Here is a 23883-nt window from a genome sequence, read left to right as displayed (position 1 = left end):
GCACATTTCCAATGCAAAAAAAATAGTGATAGATTATTGGAACATTTATAAAGAGCTGACCACATATTGGAAAAGGGATTTAGTTTAGTTTGTCTACCTACTGTAAATGGAACATTGTAAAATCAGGCACAGTATATATTAGTGATATATGAAAAGGCTGCAGATGTGTTAAATTGACATGTAATTTCCACAGAAGAGGGGAAAAAAAATTAAAATATGATGGCTGTTGATAGAAAGTGACTCCAAGCTCTAGACGCTTTGATCAATCAATCAATCAAAGTTTTCTTATATAGCCCTCAATCACAAATGTCTCAGGGCTGCACAAACCTCAATGACATCCTTGCTTACAAAAATTCTTCTCCCATGGAATTATTTCTGTCAAATAAACTTAAATGATGTCCAACCATCCATACTGCCTAATGATTAGTGTTGTGGGTGAACAGGATCCTATCCCTGCTAACTTTGGGAAGAAGTGAGGTACACTCTGGACTGGTTGCCTGCCAATCACAGGACACATATTTTGTAGACTACTCGGGCCGTACTTATCAAGCTTCTTAGAATTACTCCTAAGAAGTCTGCTAAGAGTTGACTTAAGAGTAAATAAATTCTTCGCTGAAAGCTGCACTTAAAAGTTAGTTATCAAGCGTCTTACTCACACTTTCAGCGAAGTGTAGGACTGAATCTTGAGTGTCACACTCAGAGCTGAATTACGACATTACTATGTGCCGTAAACGGAATTTTAGGTGACGTCATTTCTGTGTCCATAGAAATGACCAATCCCGGAAGGGAATCCGTTGTCTAAGAATAAAGAAATATCTTGGAAATATTTAAGTGGACAATGGGAGTGTATATTTTGACAATAAACTACAAAATAATACAAAACAAACTAGTCCCCGTCGGCACTCACGCTACCCCTCCCTCTCTTCTATCGCCCACACACTCACTGACGTCACTCACCTCCCGGCCACACACATACGCTACTGTCATAACATTTTCTTTCCAATTCATTAATTAGGCAACTAATTTGAAACTGGTGTGGGTGGCTCTATATATACTAGCCCACTGCAGACACATGCAGAAATCAACAAGGAATCGAAAAGTATTAAATCTGTGACAAAAATAATATCCGCTCTGTCTAAACGATACAGTTTGATCAGCTGCTCGTCATCAAAAAAACAACAACATTGTTCCGTTCCCTGAACGTTCGCGCACGTCTCTCTCGCCTCAGTGCCATCCCCTGCTGGCAACTCCTAACCACTTAAGACACCTCTGAAGGTCTCTTAAATATCGTGGAGAGTAGGAGTGATTCTTAGACTTAAGAACGTTGATAAAAAGCTTTTATTCTTAAGTTTGAGAGTAGGACTAAATTTCGCAAATTCTCAGGACTTAAGTGTAAAATGGCACTCTAAGAAGCTTGATAAGTACGGCCCCAGGTTCTCAAACTTTTTTACAAGTTGCTACCTCAGGAAACACTCAGCACTCCAAGTACCACCATAATAATGACCAACATTAAACAACACTAGCACAGTAGGCCTAATTATTCATTAAAAACAAGGCAGATGTTTATTTAACAATTTTGGGCCATTGTAACATTACAGTTTCAACAGCAACACTGTTTGAATATAGGAAAATAAAACTGTACTTTAATCAAGTTATTCTTTGGCGTACCACTAGATAGAGCCTGTCTACCATTAGTGGTAGGCGGACCAGTTTGAAAATCAACACTGTAGACAAACAAGCGTTCACACTCATATTCACAACCATTGAAAATTTAGAGCCTTGTGTTTTAGAGATGTGGGAGGAAACCAGAATACCGTGAGAGAATAGGTAAGCACAACTAAAAGTTAAAGTTAAAGTACCCATGATTGTGACACACACACTAGGTGTGGCAAAATTATTCTCTGCATTTGACCCATCACCCTTGATCACCCCCTGGGAAGTGAGGGGAGCAGTGAGCAGAAGCGGTGGCCGCGCCCTGGAGTAATTTTTGGTGATTTAACCCCCAATTCCATCCCTTGATGCTGAGTGCCAAGCAGGGAGGTAACGGGTCCCATTTTTATAGTCTTTGGTATGACTCGGCCGGGGTTTGAACTCACGACCTACCAATCTCAGGGCGGACACTCTAACCACTAGGCTGCAAACACTATCACTTTTATTGCAGTAACTTTGCGTAAGACTGATGAATTAAAGCAGATTTGTGATAGAAAAAATTAGAATAAATTATGCAAGAAAACAATCAATACTTTATTGATCAATCCCCGGCAATCACAATTATGACTCAATTGTGCTCCAATTGTTATTGACGGCTTTGAATGGTTCCTGCTGCCACTTATTTGCCTTGATTATCCATCCAGCCATCCATTTACTACCGCTTGTGCCTTTCTGGGTTGCGGGGGGTAACTCAAACCTATATCCCAGCTGCATTTAGGCGGAAGTCGGGGTACACCTTGGACAAGTCGCCACCTCATTGCAGGGCCAACACAGATAGACAGACAACATTCACACTCACATTCACACACTAGGGCCAATTAAGTGTTGCCAATCAACCTATCCCTAGGTGCATATCTTTGGAGGTGGGAGGAATCCAGAGTACCCGCACTAACCCGTTCACCATGCTTTGTCCAATTTCTCTAACTTCCTCGCACATTTTGGACGATCGTCATTTGTGTCAATCAAATTTGTCTCTGAGCTGCCCTCCAACTAGGGTTGGGTATCGTGCAACAGGCATCTATGGGAAATGGGTTTTACAATCTGATTCTTCTGGAACCGTCCAAATTTTGAAATGCCACTCCTATTTTCAATGCTCAGTCGGCCAACCAGAAGGATTAGCTGTTACACCGTGTGGAACAGCTCCTCGAAACCAGTTATCTTCCATTTTTCGGCAAATAAACTATGGTTATGATTATAGTTATGGTTTAAGTTTATTTAAATGAACATTTAGCGTCTAACAATCTCTGTGAACCTTTTCAATCCGGTTTCAGGGCAAATCACTCTACGGAGACAGCCCTCGCAAAAATGACTAATGATCTATTGCTAACTATGGATTCTGATGCGTCATCTATGTTGCTGCTTCTTCTGCCGCTTTCGATACTGTTGATCATAATATTTTATTAAAGCATATCAAAACACGTATTGGTATGTCAGACTTAGCCTTGTCTTGGTTTAACTCTTATCTTACTGACAGGATGCAGTGTGTCTCCCATAACAATGTGACCTCGGACTATGTTAAGGTAACGTGCGGAGTTCCCCAGGGTTTGGTTCTTGGCCCTGCACTCTTTAGTATTTACATGCTGCCGCTAGGTGACATCATACGCAAATACGGTGTTAGCTTTCACTGTTATGCTGATGACACCCAACTCTACATGCCCCTAAAGCTGACCAACTCGCCGGATTGTAGTCAGCTGGAGGCGTGTCTTAATGAAATTAAACAATGGATGTCCGCTAACTTTTTGCAACTCAACGCTAAGAAAACGGAAATGCTGATTATCGGTCCTGCTCAACACCGACATCTATTTAATAATACCACCTTAACATTTGACAACCAAACAATTACACAAGGCGACTCGGTAAAGAATCTGGGTATTATCTTCGACCCAACTCTCTCGTTTGAGTCACACATTAAGAGTGTTACTAAAACGGCCTTCTTTCATATCCGTAATATTGCTATAATTCGTTCCATTTTGTCGCTGAGATCATTATTCATGCGTTCGTTACATCTCGTCTCGATTACTGTAACATATTATTTTCGGGTCTCCCTATGTCTAGCATTAAAAGATTACAGTTGGTACAAAATGCGGCTGCTAGACTTTTGACAAGAACAAGAAAGTTAGATCATATTACGCCTATACTCAGGGGCGGATTAAGAAATTTTGGCCCCCTGGGCCTGACATGGTCTTGGCCCCTCAACCCCCCGCGCGTGTGGGCGCACACACACGCACGCACTATGCAAGAAATACTGTATACTGTGAACAGACATGCACACTGTACTGTACAGAAGAGTGCACATACTGCACACACACTATTAGGTATACCACACAGACACTGACAAGCACAGGTTTCACACAGACACAGGGGGAGGGGATAAATGGCCTAAAAATAAACATTTTTGAAAATGATTACGCCCAAATCTTTTGATGGCCCCTTCACGATAGTGGGGAAGTTGAAAAGTTCCTTGTGGATGAAAGTCTGCACAAGAATGCAAAGCTGCAGAGAATGAAGCTTGAGGTTCAGTTTGCCAGAGAAAGCACCAAGCTTCTGCCTAAAGTCAATCCTATCTTCACAATCCAGGTGACACTTCCCAGAAATGGCAAAAGTGCAATTCTCCAAGTCATAATGGATACTTACAATTTTATGGTGGTGGTAAGTATTCATGAAAACAGGTAGCCTAACATTAGTGAATGGGTGAATTCTGGAAATAACCTAAAAATCTTACACAGTGCACCTTTAAGCAAGGGGTTTCTTTCGTGCTTTCAATTTTGCAAAATCATCCACCACATCATTGAAGTCCAACTCTCTTGTCAGCTCACTCTCAATTGCCATTAGAGATAACGCATTTAATCTTTTCTGAGTCATTCTTGTGCGCAGCTCATTTTTTACTCTTGACAAAAGAGAGAATGAGCGTTCTCCCTCACAGTTACTGACCGGTAGAGTGAGAAAAATCTGTAGCGCAATGTATGTATTAGGAAACGTAGGCTGTAGTCCAAAATGTATTATTGTTTTGAGCAGTCCTGAAGGGGTCCTCTCCTCATCAGTGTTGTTGAGCTGTATAAAAGATTTGAACTGTATAAGCTCCTGTCCAAGACTTTCATTGAGGTCAGATGGGTATGATTCAGTGAGAATCTTGGCCTTGTGAAGGACTGAAGCATTGGACTCTGTATCCAAAGAGAAAAGGACACTGAACAAATTGTTCAGATGTTTGTAGGCCTCCAGACGGTGATTAAGGCTTGAACTCAGTTGATCAATAGAGGCAATAAATGTCTCTATTTGAAACAGTTGCCTTCCCTCAAGCACAACATCTGGGGATGCTGATTCATCAGCAAACTTTTTACGTTTCCTCGTCCGTTCAGCCCTGTAAGATGGGGTGCCACCCAACATGTTTAAGGCTTTCTGCTCAAAATGATCAAATAGATCTCTTTGGGAGAGAACAAAGGTGCGCAGAGATTCCAGCAATCTAACTGCTGTACCAAGGTCCATGTCTGCTTTTTGAAGTTGCAGACTTGTGGCCTGAAATCTGGACAGAACAGTGTCCCAAAAGCCTGCCATGAAGGCCATCTCAAGTGAATCCAGCTTCCGCACTAGACTGTCAGCTTCAGTTCGTGTGTCTCGTTTCTCTGTGTCATCAGTGGAAATAACCTGTAGTGCTGCTTTTATTTTACTGTAGTTCTGCCACAGTGCTTTGGTAGATTCTGCACGGCAACTCCAACGCGTGTTGGATAAAGCTTTAAGTGTGAGATCTATGTTGGAATTGCCAAATACCCTGTCCCATCGGTGTGTGGATGCAGTTGTGAAGTTGTAAATAGACTGAATCAAGTCAAAATACTTAGAGACTTCATTTCCACATCTGTCAATGCTGTTGACTCCCACCAAATTCAAAGAGTGAGCTGCACATGGAATATAGTGTATTAATGGGTTGCTTTTCTTTAAGTGAGCCTGCAACCCATTATACCTCCCTGACATGTTGCTGGCATTATCATAAGCCTGCCCCCTGCAATTTGACAGCTCTAACCCTAGATTTTCCAACACAGACATGACACAGTTAGCCAAACTTTCACCTGTATGGCTAGTAATGGGCACCCACAAAGCGTTCAACAACACTGCCCTCTTTGCTAACAAAACGGAATATGAATGTCAATTGGTCCACATGAGATAAATCTGGGGTTGAATCCACAATGATAGAGTAGTATTTGCTTGCTTGCAGTTCATCTGCTATAGCCTGTTTGGTTTTTGCACCCATCAATTCAATGAATTCCTCACAAATGGTGGAGGACAGATATGAGGTATTACCTCGACCCATCTGCCCAAACTTTCTGATGTGATCCTTTAGAAAGGGATCAAATTCAGCCAGGACCTCCAGAATACCAAGGTAGTTCCCATTGAGAGGAGACCCTAACGATTCATTTTTACCCCTAAATGCAAGGCCCCTTTCTGCAAGGAATTTAATGACTGCAACAACTCTTTGTAACACCTGCCTCCAATAGCTGCTCTCTGCCTGAAACTGTTTGAACAGGTCTGCATCAACTGTGGCACCTTTGGCGCGGTTCAAGACTGCTTGCATGCAGGTTATGTGCTCAGCACTTCGCTCATGTTCACCAAATCTTTCTGAGTGTTTCCAATCACAATAGCCTGTCACAAAAGAATGCGTTTTTGGGGAAAACAGTTTGCATGCAAAGCAGTAAACATTACCAGTAGAGGGAGAGTACATCAGCCACTCTCTTTGTACTCGTTGTCCATTGGGCAAGTGTGAAGTAAAATGTTCATTGTTTAGGCATCGGGTTTTGCCTCCTAGCCCACTGTTCCTCACAGAAGCTGGATAATGGCTGTGACGGTTGTGAAATGATTTTGCACCTCTTTGAATAAGAACTTCCTTCATTGACTCAGTGAGGGTCTCAGCCCATTTAGCGGGATCACTAGGTAGAGTTGTCACTGTAGATGGTGTTGAAGAAAGATTCAGCTCATTTTCTATGCTGTCCAGAGGTGCAGTGACCTCACATTCATCCGAGCAACTGGCTACTGCTGAATTGGTTGAATCATAAGCATCAGAAGCATTTGGTTCAGTGTCTACACTTGTAGTGGTCTCAGGATCTTGGGAGCTACATGCTAGCTCAGGTGCATTGCTAACCTTAGCTGAATTTGCAGTAGCATTTATAGAATTGCTTTCAGCAGATGTCTTTGTACTGAAGAAGCTGGAGATATTTGGAACACTCTCAAGTAAAACTGATTCCTTTTTTTTCTTTTCTTGCTGAATTTTTTTTCTAGCTCCTCCACTTAAACGTTTATGATCCATATTTCCCTTCTTTCTTTGCACATTGGCTCTTTGCCTATCACAACAGATAAACCAACTATGTGTGTGTGTGTGTGTGTGTGTGTGTGTGTGTGTGTGTGTGTGTGTGTGTGTGAGTTTGTTTGTGTGTTTATGATCGGTGCTGCTTCCTTCAAGTGTGTGAGGTGATTTAGAAAACTAGCAACCCAGCATCAACACTCCAAAGCAGAGAATAACAGCTTACTAGCATAGACAATTGAGAGCAGAGAATCAACTGATTCGTCTGATAGACAGCAGGAGAGCAGAGTGGTCAGTGATGATCGAATCAAGAAAATGTCTAAATGGCAAGGGAACAGACTGATTTGTACTGAGGAGAAAGAGAGAGAGAGCCAATTACAGTGAAATATATTCCAAAAGAGCCAAGTGACTAGCTGAAGGCAGGGACAAATGCCTTGGAGTGACCAACAAGAGTGCAAAGTACCAAATGGCAAAATGTGGAAAGACCAACAGGCAGATCTGCTTTTACCTCTTATCTTCACAACCAAAAAGTTGCTAAATGATGTTTTCAGTCGCTAGCCAGGTATGGCCAAAAGACGCGAAATCTAGCGGCAAAGTCGGTCAATCACACTGACAGTGAAACAAATATTTTGAAAAGATAATAATTGTACACCTTTGTGCACTTTAGTCTTCTATCTAAGTATTTTCACAAAGGACACCAAGGCAGCTTGCTAGCTATGATGGGAGCAACAATGTCTGATAGACAGCAGGAGAGCAGAGTGGTCAGTGATGATCCAATCAAGAAAATGTCTAAATGGCAAGGGAACAGACTGATTTGTACTGAGGAGAAAGAGAGAGCCAAGTACAGTTAAATATATTCCAGAGCCAAGTGACTAACTGAAGGCAAAGACAACAGCCAGATACCTTAGCAGAGACCAACAAGAATTCAAAGTACCTAATAGCAAGATGGCGAGACCAACACAATAAATTGTATTAGGATTTAATTTATTAACGTTAATCTTAACAGCCAAAAAGTTGCTGAATAATGTTTGTAGTCGCTAGCCAGGTATGCCCAAAACAAGAGTCGCTAAACCTAGCAGCAAAGTTGCTTAATTGCAACACACTCTAGGATTCAGGGGAATTAAGGATAATAAAGATATTAATTGTACAACTTTTTGTACTTTTTTTCTAGTTTTTTGAGTCGCCAGCCATGTATGGCCAAAAGTCGCTAATTGAATGCCAACGTTGCTTAATCGCCAACACACTGGGACTCACTGAAGGACTGACTGAATAAAAAAGATAATTAAGATAATTGTGTACTTTTCTCTTCTGATATTTTCTCTAAGGACCCCAAGCTATCTGCAAGCAGCAATAATGTCTGACAGACAGGAGAGCAGAGTGGTCAGTGATGAATGGCAAGGGAACAGGCTGATTTGTACTGAGGAGAAAGAGAGAGAGAGAGCCAATTACAGTGAAATATATTCCAAAAGAGCCAAGTGACTAGCTGAAGGCAGGGACAAATGCCTTGGAGTGACCAAGAAGAGTGCAAAGTACCAAATGGCAAAATGTGGGAAGACCAACAGGAAGATCTGCTTTTACCACTTATCTTCACAACCAAAAAGTCGCTAAATGATGTTTTTAGTCGCTAGCCAGGTATGGCCAAAAGACGCGAAATCTAGCGGCAAAGTCGGTCAATCACACAGTGAAACAAATAATTTTAAAAAGATAGTAATCGTACAATGTCTTGTACTTTTGTCTTCTTTCTTAATATTTCTCAAAGGACACCAAAATGTCGCTATCTGCAGGCAGCTTGCTAGCTATGATGGCAGCAACAATGTACCTTAGAGTGACTGACCAACAAGAGCTCAAAGTACCTAATGGCAAAATGTGGAGAGACAGACACAATAAATTGCATTAAGATGAAGAGAACTGTTGCTATTATTAATCTTAACATCAACCAGAAAGTCGCTAAATGTCACCAGCCAGGTATGGCCAAAAGTCGCTTAATTGGCCACACACAGTAACAGAGAAACTAACAAAAAAAAGATCATAAAGATAATAGTTGTACAACTGTGTGTACTTTTGTCTTCTTTCTAAATATTTTCCCAAAGGACACCAAAATGTTGCTATCTGCAGGCGGGAGCGTGCCTATGTTCCCCGGGTCCTATGTTCCCCGGGTCCTATGTTCCCCGGTTGTTCCTGGGTCTTTGTATGCGACCGGGGAACTTAGGACCCTTTTTCTAAAAAAGGGTCCTATGTTCCCTGCATTGTATCTGGCGAAATTGCGAAATTGTGCCCTGACCAAAACCATCCCTAAACCTAACCTGTCACAGGGCGTTGTGGAGCACTTTTTTTTGGCGAAATTGTGCCCTGACCAAAACTATCCCTAAACCTAACCTGTCACAGGGCGTTGTGGAGCACTTTTTTGGCGAAATTGTGCCCTGACCAAAACCATCCCTAAACCTAACCTGTCACAGGGCGTGCGGCAGCAGATAGAGCAACTCAAACGCGAACTTCCTTCCTTCGACAACTTAAACGCGTCTCTGTCATGCGTGTCTGCGTGCGTCTTACTTAGTCGCGCATTGGAAGCAGCGGGGAACATAGAACCCTTTTCTGGAAAAAGTGTTGTACGTTCCCCGCAGCGGGGAACATAGAACCCTTTTTTTTAAAAAGGGTCCTTAGTTCCCCGGTAGAGGGGAACATAGGACCCGGGTAACATAGGGACGGGGAACATAGGGATGACCCGCTGCAGGCAGCTTGCTAGCTATGATGGCAGCAACGATGTCTGCCAGACAGGAGAGAGTGGTCAGTGACGATCGAATCGAGAAAATGACAAAATGGGTCAAAGACCAAAAAGTTATTAACTGACAGCAGTGACAAATGTCAGACTGTAAACTTTCTCGAAAGAAAAGGACAAAATGGGAAGATGCTGATAATAACAGCAAAATGGAAAATATAAGAATTTCCAAGTAATGCTCAACTCAAGTGTGTGTGTGTGTGTGTGTGCGCGCGTTAAACTTCTTGTTGAATGATTTCAAATTATCTCTGAGTCTGAACTGAGGGAAAGGAAACCAAATTTTGAGCAGTCTCTCACGAGTTCAAAATACCAAATGAGGAGATTCTAAAAGAACAGACCGGTTTATGAAAGACTTGATGGGGGAGGGGCACAGCTAAGAATACTTGAGTGAGATTCTGTGATCCAAATTCGAGATAGAGCTTTTTGATAATGATAATTTGTCAGAGTAAGGTTGTGTAATCAAAATTTGAGAATGAGCTTTGTCAATCAATCAAGAATATTTGCATTAAGTTCTGTGATCAAAATTCAGAAACAACCTTTAATAATTGATAAAGAATATGTGAGTGAGGTTGTGTGATGCATCCAATTTGAGAATTAGCTTTGATAATAATGATTGAGAGCCTCTGGCCCTCTGTGGATCATGGCCGCGGGGCCAATTTTGCCTGGCCCCTTGGGGCCTCTGTGGGTCGTGGCCGTGGGGCCAAGTTGGCCTGGCCCCTTGGGGCCTCTGACCCTCTATGGATCGGGGCCAAGTTGGCCTGACCCCTCGGGGCCTCTGGCCCTCTATGGATCATGGCCGCGGGGCCAAGTTGGCCTGACCCCTTAGGACCTCAGGCCCTCTGTGGGTCGCGGCCGCGGGCCAAGTTGACCTGGCCCCTTGGGGCCTCTTACCCTCTATGGATCGTGGCCGCGGGGCCAAGTTGACCTGGCCCCTTGGGGCCTCTGGCCTTCTGTGGCTCGCGGCCGCGGGGCCAAGTTGGCCTGGCCCTTTGGGGCCTCTGGCCTTCTGTGGGTCGTGGCCGCGGGGCCAAGTTGGCCTGGCCCCTTGGGGCCTCTGACCGTCTATGGATCGTGGCCGCGGGCCCAAGTTGACCTGGCCCCCTGGGGCCTCTGACCCTCTATGGATCGTGGCCGCGGGGCCAAGTTGGCCTGGCCCCTTGGGGCCTCTGACCGTCTATGGATCATGGCCGCGGGGCCATGTTGGCCTGGCCCCTTGGGGCCTCTGGCCCTCTGTGGGTCGCGGCCGCGGGGCCAAGTTGACCTGGCCCCTTGGGGCCTCTTACCCTCTATGGATCATGGCCGCGGGGCCAAGTTGGCCTGGCCCCTTGGGGCTTAAGATTATTATTTTTGCAAAAGTAGTTTTGCTTGGGTCGCGGCCGCGGGGCCAAGTTGGCCTGGCCCCTTGGGGCCTCTGGCCCCCTGGGCCTGGGCCCGGTAGGCCCGGTCATTAATCCACCTATGCCTATACTGGCTCACTTGCACTGGCTTCCTGTGCACCTAAGATGTGACTTTAAAGTTTTACTACTTACGTATAAAATACTACACGGTCTAGCTCCTGCCTATCTTGCCGATCGTATTGTACCATATGTCCCGGCAAGAAATCTGCGTTCAAAGAACTCCGGCTCATTAGTGATTCCCAGAGCCCAAAAAAAGTCTGCGGGCTATAGAGCGTTTTCTGTTCGGGCTCCAATACTATGGAATGCCCTCCCGGTAAAAGTTAGAGATGCTACCTCAGTAGAAGCATTTAAGTCCCATCTTAAAACTCATTTGTATACTCTAGCCTTTAAATAGACTCCCTTTTTAGACCAGTTGATCTGCCGTTTCTTTTTTCTTTTCTCATCTGCTCCCCTCTCCCTTATGGAGGGGGAGTTGCACAGGTCCGGTGGCCACAGATGAAGTGCTGGTTGTCCAGAGTCGGGACCCGGGGTGGACCACTAGCCTGTGCATCAGTTGGGGACATCTCTACGCTGCTGACCCGTCTCCGCTCGGGATGGTTTCCTGCTGGCCCCACTATGGACTGGACTTTCGCTGATGTGTTGGATCCACTGTGGACTGGACTTTCACAATATTATGTCAGACCCACTCGACATCCATTGCTTTCGGTCTCCCCTAGAGGGGGAGGGGGGTTACCCACATATGCGGTCCTCTCCAAGGTTTCTCATAGTCATTCACATTGACGTGCCACTGGGGTGAGTTTTTCCTTGCCCGTATGTGGGCTCTGTACCGAGGTTGTCGTTGTGGCTTGTGCAGCCCTTTGAGACACTTGTGATTTAGGGCTATATAAATAAACATTGATTGATTGATTGATTTCGCACATGCAGTCCGAAAAGTAGTAAGGAACAAAGCTTATTGGATACTACTCAGTGGCCTTGTGGTTAGAGTGTCCGCCCTGAGACTGGAAGGTTGTGAGTTCATACCAAAGACTATGTTTGGCACTCAGCATCAAGGGTTGGAATTGGGGGTTAAATCACCAAAATGATTCCCGAGCCCGGCCACCGCTGCTCCCCTCACCTCCCAGGAGGTGAACATGGGGATGGGTCGAATGCAGACGATAATTTTACCACACCTAGTGTGTGTGTGACTAATGTTGGGACTTTAACTATCCCTTTTTCTATTTTATAGCAATTAATAACACATTTTTTTCACTTATTTTTCTCATTTTATAACACAACTTAAATCAATTAATAATGAATACAAATGTTCTAAAAAATAAATAGATGTTATGATTCACATAATAAAATGAATAAGATGATCTCATTACCAATAAGGATTATTCTTCCTTGTACTTTATAAACACTTAATTTTGAACGGTTTCTTTGGCCCCCGTTTACACTAAGGTTATCCAGGGTAAATCCCACCTAATCTTATCCGTGTCCACACACAACAATGTTTATGACCCCCTCCGTCCTCCGCCCAAGCATTTTAGCTCGTACGCCAAGTCACCGCATACATTTCCAATAAGGATTATTGTTTCTTGTACTTTATAAACACTTAGTTTTGAACCGTTTCTTAAACTTGATCATATTAGTACATTGTTTGACATATTTTTTTAACCCTGTAACACCCCTTGTTGTAAAAGTACGTTACCTTTAACCATCCTAAAAAACAATCTGTTGTATTTTTAATTTTTTTACCACATTTACATAGTCATTAGGTCCTATTGTTCAGTCTCACAAGGCTATTGGATTGTACATTTGTTTATAAGTCACGCCTTCTGGCCATGAACTCACACAACCTCTCAAGGTTTCCTTCGAACAACATCTATTTGTTTCATTGGACTGGATTCATCAGATTCAAGTAAGTAAAATGTCTTTTATATTTTTTTTGGTTGTTATTACAATGTCTACAGCATGTACACATGTAGTTATTGTGGAACAGATGCATCAAATGTCATTTAGAGCTTGTTATATAATTGTTGCAATTATACAACACTGGGTGAATGTGGTAGTCAAAATGCTGGCTTGTTGCAGTGGGCTCAAACAGGTTGTATTCCCTTCACTACATCACTGCCTGAAGTATTTTCTCTATACATGGATAGTATACATTCTACCCTTGTGTTGTGTTCTGGTGACTGATTTAAAAGTTTTATCTCTAAAAAATTTAGTTAATTGATCAGCCTGACCTAAAATTCCATGACTTTGTCACCAAAGAGGATGTCAACAGACAAATTCAGTTCTGGGGAAAGGAATGTTCCTGAATGCGTGGATGTAATGCATGTTTTCCTTTTAGTATGATAATTAGAGCCATTAATCCATTTACATTTAAATTGATGGAATTTGGACACTTTTGTCCAAAGCGACTTACCAGGCAGACACTATTGTCTACCCTGAGCACTTGGTCCACCACCTGTTGCTGATGTGATGCCACACAAGATTCCAATCCCTGTTGACGTCATTACATTTTGTAAACAACATGACGGTATCTGAGACGGAAAAGAAAGACAAACTATGGAAACTCAGACTCTGGCTTGATTCATTCAGAGAGAAATGCCTGCAGGTGGTACCAGAAGAGCACAACTCTGTGGATGAGATGATGAGGCTGCAGACACTGCAATACAGGATACACCAACACACAATGCAGAAAGTGTGATGTCCGCCTTTGTTTTACAGACGACAGGGACTGTTTTTAGGACTTTCACCACCAATGAAAGTCTTCATGACCAATGTCATGAAAAGTAAAAAAGAGGGGGGAAAGGCGTTTTTTAAGAGTTTTATCTTGTTTCATATTTTTTATATTTGTAATAGATGACTTCATAAAAATATAACTAATGTGTGATTATTATTAATGGTATATACCGTTATGGGGATAAGTAAGCTATCAACCCTGCAAATGAACCCTTCTATGTTCAGACAACATGAGTACAAATAAAGAAATTCTTCTCCCATCAAAGCCCAATGTTGCAATATTACAAAATTTCTCTAAAAACATACATAAACTTTTTTGTTTTTTTTAACTCTTCAATTTCTGCATCAAATGCCTCCTACAACAACATCTTAAAGGTCAAATATTTTTTATTTTAGGTTTTTCTATATTTGAGTCTTACATTCCATGATTTAATTCCACATACTGATATGTGGAACAAATGTTGTTTGTGCACACAAATCTTTTAAGTTAGATTGTTCTATAAATAAACATTGATTGATTGATTGTTCTCCAGGGTTGTGCTTTTCCTTTTTTATTTATTTTGTTATTTTTTATTTTTACACTCATTTTCACTCATTCACACACAAGGGTTGTTTTCTTTTGTTATGAATATTGTTGTTCCCACAATATATATCAATACAGTCTGCAAAGGATACAGTCCGTGAAGCCCACAGGATTGTGTGTGCTGCTGGTCCACTAATAGTACTAACCTTTAACAATTAATTGTACTCATTTTCATTGATTGCTAGTTTCTTTGTACAAACCCCGTTTCCATATGAGTTGGGAAATTGTGTTAGATGTAAATATAAACGGAATACAATGATTTGCAAATCCTTTTCAACCCATATTCAATTTAATGCACTACAAAGACAAGATATTTGATGTTCAAACTCATAAACTTTATTTTTTTTTGCAAATAATAATTAACTTAGAATTTCATGGCTGCAACATGTGCCAAAGTAGTTGGGAAAGGGCATGTTCACCACTGTGTTACATGGCCTTTCCTTTTAACAACACTCAGTAAACGTTTGGGAACTGAGGAAACACATTTTTTAAGCTTCTCAGGTGGAATTATTTCCCATTCTTGCTTGATGTACAGCTTAAGTTGTTCAACAGTCCGGGGGTCTCCGTCGCGGTATTTTAGGCTTCATAATGTGCCACACATTTTCAATGGGAGACAGGTCTGGACTACAGGCAGGCCAGTCTAGTACCCGCACTCTTTTACTATGAAGCCACGTTGATGTAACACGTGGCTTGGCATTGTCTTGCTGAAATAAGCAGGGGCGTCCATGGTAACGTTGCTTGGATGGCAACATATGTTGCTCCAAAACCTGTATGTACCTTTCAGCATTAATGGCACCTTCACAGATGTGTAAGTTACCCATGTCTTGGGCACATACACCCCCATACCATCACAGATTCTGGCTTTTCAATTTTGCACCTATAACAATACGGACGGTTCTTTTCCTCTTTGGTCCGGAGGACACGACGTCCAGTTTCCAAAAACATTTTGAAATGTGGACTCGTCAGACCACAGAACACTTTTCCACTTTGTATCAGTCCATCTTAGATGAGCTCAGGCCCAGCAAAGCCGACGGCGTTTCTGGGTGTTGTTGATAAACGGTTTTCGCCTTGCATAGGAGAGTTTTAACTAGCACTTACAGATGTAGCGACCAACTGTACTTACTGACAGTGGGTTTCTGAAGTGTTCCTGAGCACATGTGCTGATATCCTTTACACACTGACGTCGCTTGTTGATGCAGTACAGCCTGAGGGATCAAAGGTCACGGGCTTAGCTGCTTACGTGCAGTGATTTCTCCAGATTCTCTGAACCCTTTGATGATATTACGGACCGTAGATGGTGAAATCCCTAAATTTCTTGCAGTAGCTGGTTGAGAAAGGTTTTTCTTAAACTGTTCAACAATTTGCTCACGCATTTGTTGACAAAGTGGTGACCCTCGCCCCATCCTTGTTTGTGAATGACTGAGCATTTCATGGAATCTACTTTTATACCCAATCATGGCACCCACCTGTTCCCAATTTGCCTGTTCACCTGTGGGATGTTCCAAATAAGTGTTTGATGAGCATTCCTCAACTTTATCAGTATTTATTGCCACCTTTCCCAACTTCTTTGTCACGTGTTGCTGGCATCAAATTCTAAAGTTAATGATTATTTGCCAAAAAAAAAACGTTTATCAGTTTGAACATCAAATATGTTGTCTTAGTAGCATATTCAACTGAATATGGGTTGAAAATGATTTGCAAATCATTGTATTCCGTTTATATTTACATCTAACACAATTTCCCAACTCATATGGAAACGGGTTTGTTACTGTTTTTATTTTTATTTTAGTTTCTTTTTTGTTCAAGAAAATCTTTTTTTTGTTCGGTTTTTTCCCTCCTTTTTTTGTGGGTAGCCGACCCCCACAAATAAAGTACTTTATTTATGGATGTTTTTGTTTATTGACCAAACCGTATATAATATGAGCCGACAGAGGGCAGTAGTACACCGTTGTGATATCTGCTCTGAAGTCCATGAAGAAGAATAAGGGACGCTCGAGGGCAGCGACTTCTTCGTGTGTTTATCGCCTAACAAAACGAGGTAAGATTCTCTTGCTAAGTTATCTCAACAAGCATTTTAGCTCGTACTCCAAGTTACCGCATACATTTTGAAATACCTTGGATAAACTGTCTCAAAGTTACAATGTCGCCAGTTAAGTGTTTTGTTTTTTTCCCAAACTGGACAGCTAATAGTAGCTAGCTGCTACTAGCCTAGCTTGTCAATGTTGCTAGCTTTGAGCAAACAGCTTTATTTTAATCGGACAATTATCGTCTTGTCAACACAAGGCAACGTATCGGTAGCATGTAACTATTTTGATGATGATCGTCCCGACTGACATTTTCGAATTGCAGTGTTTTATTTTACTCGCTGGTAGTGATTGGCACCGCACGTTGCCTCTTACATGAATGTTCGTCATCTAGCACTTTAGCCGCTGTCAAACGTGTGGCGCCGCCCATAATTGGCGTCTATTACTTGCTGGGGAAGTCGCTCCTAGTCTGAGGGATGACGTTTGAGGTGTCACTCTGTGACTGTCACAATTGACAATCGTGCTTTTACTTTTGAATAAATGCTAACTTTGTTCGTCGTAGCCTAGCCCAGCTGTCACCAGCGTGTCATTGCGTCATCGGCCCCGCGCTTGCACAACACCTTCCATCCGTCACACCTGAGCTCCTTGTTGATGCGTGTACCTCCTTTGTAATTACGTTTGAGTCCTTTTGTCTACAGTCGACACCTAATGAGTCACAGACGTCGGGGATTGCTAGTGAACGTTTAAGCTTGTCGGAGAGTTGCCTACTTCCTAAACAAAACCTGTCTCGACTCATGTTACATTGATCTGTTTTCCCTAATCACAGGAAGGAGCTTTACAGAAATGGACACCAAATCAGGTAGAAAAAAAACTATTTTGCCATTTGATGTCCTGTCATGTTTTACAAGGGTAGTTTATTGGTGTTGTTTTATTTGTAATGTATGTGTGATCCAGCTGTTTGTTTTAATTGATTGATTGATTGAGACTTTTATTAGTAGATTGCACAGAACAGTACATATTCCGTACAATTGACCACTAAATGGTAACACCCGAATAGGTTTCAACTTATTTAAGTCGGGGTCCACGTTAATCAATTCATGGTATAAATATATACTATCAGCATAATACAGTCATCACACAAGTTAATCATCAGAGTATATACATTGAATTATTTACATTATTTACAATCTGGAGGGTGGGATGTGGAGGGGTTTGGGGCGGTGAGGTTAGGTTTGGTTGATATGAGCACTTCAGTCATCAACAATTATATCATTTGAGAAACGGACATTGAAACAGTGTAGGTCTGACTTGGTAGGATATGTACAGCGAGCAGTGAACATAGTGAGCTCATGAAGCATAAGAACAAGTATGTACATTTGATTATTTGCATTTGATTAATTACAATCCGGGGATGTGGTGGAGGGCAGGGTGTTAGTCTAGGGTTGTAGTTGCCTGGAGGTGTTCTTTTAGTGTGGTGTTGAAGGAGGGTAGAGATGCACGTTCTTTTACACCTGTTGGGAGTGCATTCCATATTGATGTGGCATAGGAGAATGAGTTAAGACCTTTGTTAGATCGGAATCTGGGTTTCACATGGTTTGTGGAGCTCCCCCTGGTGTTGTGGTCATGGCGGTCATTTAAGTTATGGAAGTAGTTTGACATGTACTAAGGCAGGGGTCGGCAACCTTTACCACTTAAAGAGCCATTTTGGCAAGTTTCACAAATTAAAGAAAGTAATGGGAGCCACAAAAAAAAATTTTAAATTTAAAATGAAAAACACCGCATACAAAGCTTAACCGCTTTGTGCTATGTTAACTAGAGGTCTCCGACACACGCACCGGCACGCACTTTAATGTGGAAATTTGATGTTAGTGCAGCCCGTGAGTTTTGAATGAATGGCGCTTGATAGCGTCATACTTGGCCAACCCTCTCATTTTTCCCGGGAGACTCCCGAATATCAGAGCGTGATGACACTGCATTTGGCGCCCTCTACAGTCTGCCGTAACAGTGTACCTGTTCGACCACACGTATAATGCAATTTCAGCTTGCTCACGTAAGTGACAGCAAGGCATACTAACTCAGCAGCCACACATCTTACACTGACTGTACCAATACCCAGAATCCCATGCAGCCCTAACTCTTCCGCTCAACCAACGCACGGAGAGGGGGGGGGGGGGGTTGATGTGTGAGGGGATTTGGTGGTAGAGGGGGTGTATAATGTAGACCGGAAGAGTTAGGGCTGCATGGGATTCTGGGTAATGGTTGTGTTGTGTTTAAGTTGTGTTATGGTGGGATGTTCTCCAGAAATGTGTTTTTCATTCTTTTTTGGTGTGGGTTCACAGTGTGGCGCATATTTGTAACGTAACAATGTTAAAGTTGTTTGATACGGCTACCGTCAGTGTAAGCTGTGTGGCTGATGACTAAGTATGCTTTGCTGTCTCCTGTGTGTGCAAGTAGTAACAACATGCAACATGTGGCTGGACTGGCACGCTGTATGTAAATGCTATAGAGGACAATTACTGCAGTGCAATTAGGGCACGCCCTTTATTTAGTAATTAGAGTGTAAATGGGATTATTTTTTCCCTGGGAGTAATCTATGAGGGACACTGAGATCCATAAATCTCCTGGGAAAATCGGGGGGGTCGGCATGTATGTAGCTGAGCCGCATCAGAGTGGTCAAGGAGCCGCATGCGGCTCCGGAGCCGCGGGTTGCCGACCCCTGTACTAAGGTATCAGGGCGGTGTATCGAATTTCATAGCCTAGGCCAGTGGTTCTCAACCTTTTTTCAGTGATGTACCCCCTGTGAAAATGTTTTTAATTCAAGTAACCCCTAATCAGAGCAAAGCATTTTTGGTTGAAAAAAAGAGAAGTAAAATACAGCACTATGTCATCAGTTTCTGATTTATTAAATTGTATAACAGTGCAAAATATTGCTAATTTGTAGTGGTCTTTCTTGAACTATTTGGAAAAAAAGATAAAAATAACTAAAAACGTGTTGGAAAATAAACAAGTGATTCAATTATAAATAAAGATTTCTACACACAGAAGTAATCATCAACTTAAAGTGCCCTCTTTGGGGATTGTAATAGAGATCCATCTGGATTCATGAACTAAACATTTCTTCACAAAAATAGAAATCTTTAACATCAATATTTATGGAACATGTCCACAAAAAATCTAGCTGTCAACACTGAATATTGCATTGTTGCATTGTAATGAATGGAATAGCCTATTTGATTTGATGTTCAGTTTATGAACTTACATTCATATTTTGTTGAAGTATTATTCAATAAATATATTTATAAAGGATTTTTGAATTGTTGCTATTTTTAGAATATTTAAAAAAAATCTCACATACCCCTTGGCATACCTTCAAGTACCCCCAGGGGTACGTGTACCCCCATTTGAAAACCACTGGCCTAGGCTCTTTATAATTTATATAGATAGATAGAAAGATAGATAGTACTTTATTGATTCCTTCAGGAGAGTTTCCTCAGGAAAATAAAAATTCCAGCAGCAGAGTACAGAATTGACGTCGAGTTTAATAAGAAAAAGTAAATAATGGGGGTATAAATGGAAATCAAATAGATAATGTTACAATAAGAATAAAAATATAAAGCAACAATAAGAATAAAAATAACAGTAAAAATAAAAATCTAACAAGAGAAACTAGGCAGTAGTGATTATTTATAATTGGTTGATTTATATAGGCTAGTAAGGTAAAGTTTTGTACCTGACAAGGTAGCTAAAAAACTTGTCAGGTACACAAACTTTACCTTACTAGCCTATATAAATCATCCATCCATTCATTTTCTACCGCTGGACCCGTTCGGGGTCGCAGGGGTGCTGGAGCCTATCTCAGCTGCATTCGGGCGGAAGGCGGGGTACACCCTGGACAAGTCGCCACCTCATCACAGGGCCAACACAGATAGACAGACAACATTCACACACTAGGGCCAATTTAGTGTTGCCAATCAACCTATCCCCAGGTGCAAAATCAACCATTTATAAATACACATCAGTAGCTAAATTAACCTCTTCAACATGACTTCTTCTGCTGGATCTACTCTCTTTTATGCTGCAGCTGTTACATATACTGTAATCTTGTACATGGTAATTGTTATATATTGTGTATATATAACAATAACTGGGGTTGGCGTGGTGCGGTTAGGAGAGTGGCTGTGCCAGCAACCTGAGGGTTCTTGGTTCAATTCCCACCTTCTACCATCCTAGTCACGTCTGTTGTGACCTTGAGCAAGACACTTCACCCTTGATCCTGATGGGTCCTGGTTAGAGCCTTGCATGGCAGCTCAGTGTGTGAATGTGTGTGGGTGAATGTGGAAATAGTGTCAAAGCGCTTTGAGTACCTTTTTAAAGGTAGAAAAGCGCTATAAAAGTATAACCCATTTATATAAAAATATAATATATCAGTATATATCATATACTGTATACATAGTATGTAAATATTACATATATTTTATATTGCTACTATGGTACATTTTTAAGTCTTAACACCATACATCCAGTTTTTTTATCGCTTGTCCCCTAACACATTGTTTTTTTGTTGCAATAGTTTAACTGCTATGCTCATTTTGCAGGTAAAGGGGAGTCGGGGTTGCAAAATCCCGCCGGGCAGATGGACAAACCAAACTTCCAGACTTTGGAAAGGTCAGTCAAGGAAAAACTATATTGATAACGATATTACACTACCCTGAATATGAGATGATCTCACTTTTTAATGAATGTTTTTTGGAAAATTTATTTAAAATCATGTTTTTCCATATCAGTAAAATTAATAACTAGAACATATACCATATTTTAAATGTGCTTGAGCCTTTGACATTTTTTATTGATGATTAATCTATATATCTAGGCCTGGGCCGATAACAGTTTTTGCTGGATGATATATTATCCCACAAATGATTGCCAAAAAACGATGTTATTGTCAGTATTAGATCGTGACCAAATTAAGAACTAATGTAATCATAATATATAATAATAATAATAATAATAATGCAAGTACTGTATTTTTCAGACTATAAGGTGGACTTGAAAATCCTGTAATTTTTTTCAAAAATCAACAGCGTGTACCTTTTTATAACCATGTGCACCAAATGTACGGATTAATTATGGCTGTGCTTACTGACCTTGAAGCAATTTTATTTGGTACATGGTGTAATAAGTGTGACCAGTAGATTGCAGTCACACAAGAGACCGTAGGCATGTATAGAGAGAGTATGGTCAACTCTGTTTCAAAGTTGGCCTCAATATGGCACCATGTAGTCAAGTGAGGAGATTTTAACCAATCAGAGTATAGCCAGAGGATTTCCTGAATGATTGGTCCAAAGCTCCTCACGGCGCAATTTTGAGGCCAACTTTAAAACAGCAATGACCATACTCTCTCCATACACGGCTCTCAGATGTGTGGACTGCAGGTTTGCGCCCCTTGTTCAATAAATGACGCAAGAAAGTGAGAATATAGAACATAACACACAGCACTCAAAAATCTGTCAATGTTTTACAACATCTTCGGTAAACTAAGACGCCGCACCGCCTTAATCTCGTTATATGCAAATATAATGACAATAAAGTCCATTCTATTCTATTCTTCTAAATTGTTGGCGCATTACAGCTGCTGTAGTCAGACGTACTGTGATTCAACATACTAGTATTATGAGCGTATAAGGACCCCAAAATGGCAACTATCAGACATTATCTGGCGTTTTGTTTCAACCTATTATGCAAAACCAACTTTTTTTTTTTAAATCTATTGGTTCCTTCTGTTGTGTATTTGAGCTCCACATAAATTCTGAAAATTTACATCCGCCATTGTAGACTGTGCCTTCTTTTACTTTATCTTCTTGTTTTGTGGGGCATTCATCCTGTGCTATTTTCAATTCTAATACAAAGTACCATACAGTTCTAACTTGTATCTGTCAGTAGACTCGCTATGGAAGCGCTAAAAACTACAAATACGAGAGATGACAGAAGACCCACCCACAAAATGGCGCATACTGAAGAGACGGTCAGAATACGGCTTCAAGATGATCTGTAAAACAATCTATTAGACATTTTGACCAAAGAACCACCATTACATGTTATGTAGACAACAAGAAAGTGTTTTAAATGTAGAAAAAAAAAATCATAATTTCTGCACCTTTTGGATGAAAATAACCCGCTCATCGGTAGTGCACCTTATAATTGTTGTTGTTGCCATTATATCATCATCATTCGTTAGAAGCTGAAATATTCCCACTACTCATTTGGCTTTGTAATTATATTTTTTTCCTCCTAAATTGTGTTACTTAGCGTAACTTCTCACGAGCAAGTCGATGTCTGTAAATCTTGTGTGTGCGTGTTAGTGGTCCTGCTCTCTGCCCACCAAGACAAAGATTGTGGATGACTGAAAAGAGGGCTCACTGCGTTCAGTTAAAGGAACTTCACTTTTTCTTAATTTTTCCTATCATTCACAACCCTAATGAGACAAAACACATTTTTTGTTTGCATTTTAATTTCTAAAAATCTGCTTGTTCTTTATGGCTGACAATGCAGCTAATGTGAACAATCCATTCTGCCGCTAAATCACTTCAAGAATGCGTCCAAAACCAGCCAACAATACTGTTCCGTAACTTGTAAACCAAGCTGTAGCGACATTGTTATTGTAAGAGCCAACACAGGAACTCTTTATTTTTTATTTTTTTGTCTAGCATTGTTAGACATCGTCTTGGGATGGCATGCTCTAAGGCATTAGCCATAAGCTAGCTACGAAAAGAGAATCTAACTTCTGCGTCAGCAGCCAAATCGCTTTTGAGTTTGTAATACTGTATTTTCCGCACTATAAGGCGCACCTTCAATGAATGGCATATTTCAAAACATTGTTCATATATAAGGCGCACCGGATTATAAGGTGCACCTAATGTCAACAAAACAGTCAGGTCAGTCAAACTTTATTAATAGATTACAAACCAGCGTTCCGACAACTCTGTTCACTCCCAAAATGAATAAACAGCTGATTTACTCGTGTTACGTAAATCAAACGTTAGTGCTATCACAATATAGTAACACTCAAAATAGTGCAGAGCAATAACAATATATCAATAACTCAACGTTGCTCAAACTTTAATGTCACACAACACAACACACAAAGTGAACATGTAAAGATCACTTTATGACGTTATTCGTCATTCACGAATCCCTCAAATTTTTCTTCTTCAGTGTCCGAATTAAACAGTGGGCGAATACGGCATCCAAAATGGCCGGCTCCGTCTCGTCGAAGTCATTAATCCTGCTGCTGTCCGGCAGTTCAGTGACAATTCCTGCCTCTCTGAAAGCTCGGACCACAGTTGAGACTGAATCACCCCAGGCATTTACGATTCACTGGC

At 41.3% G+C, this 23883-nt stretch overlaps 2 protein-coding genes across 7 annotated transcripts in view; one reads left to right on the top strand and one right to left on the bottom strand.

Annotated features, from left to right (window-relative positions):
- The window catches only part of th (tyrosine hydroxylase), a 103520-nt gene that overhangs the window by 67192 nt on the left and 12445 nt on the right, over positions 1-23883 (bottom strand). The gene's annotated exons all lie outside the window — the stretch shown is intronic.
- nap1l4a (nucleosome assembly protein 1-like 4a) overlaps positions 16402-23883 on the top strand; it is a 32818-nt gene continuing 25336 nt past the window's right edge. For 4 of the 6 annotated variants that reach the window (XM_062035530.1, XM_062035533.1, XM_062035527.1 and 1 more), the window contains exons 1-3: positions 16402-16518; positions 17331-17363; positions 21100-21169. In XM_062035530.1, coding sequence (XP_061891514.1) covers positions 16452-16518; positions 17331-17363; positions 21100-21169 — 170 coding nt within the window. In that variant the 5' untranslated portion in view covers positions 16402-16451. The remainder of the gene's footprint in view (positions 16519-17330; positions 17364-21099; positions 21170-23883) is intronic. The other 2 variants (XM_062035528.1, XM_062035532.1) reach the window with 1 other exon arrangement.

This window comes from Entelurus aequoreus, linkage group LG24 (genome assembly GCF_033978785.1).
Source record: "Entelurus aequoreus isolate RoL-2023_Sb linkage group LG24, RoL_Eaeq_v1.1, whole genome shotgun sequence".
In the NCBI taxonomy this organism is placed as follows: Eukaryota; Metazoa; Chordata; class Actinopteri; order Syngnathiformes; family Syngnathidae; genus Entelurus; species Entelurus aequoreus.
This window is presented reverse-complemented; position numbering and strand designations above follow the sequence as displayed.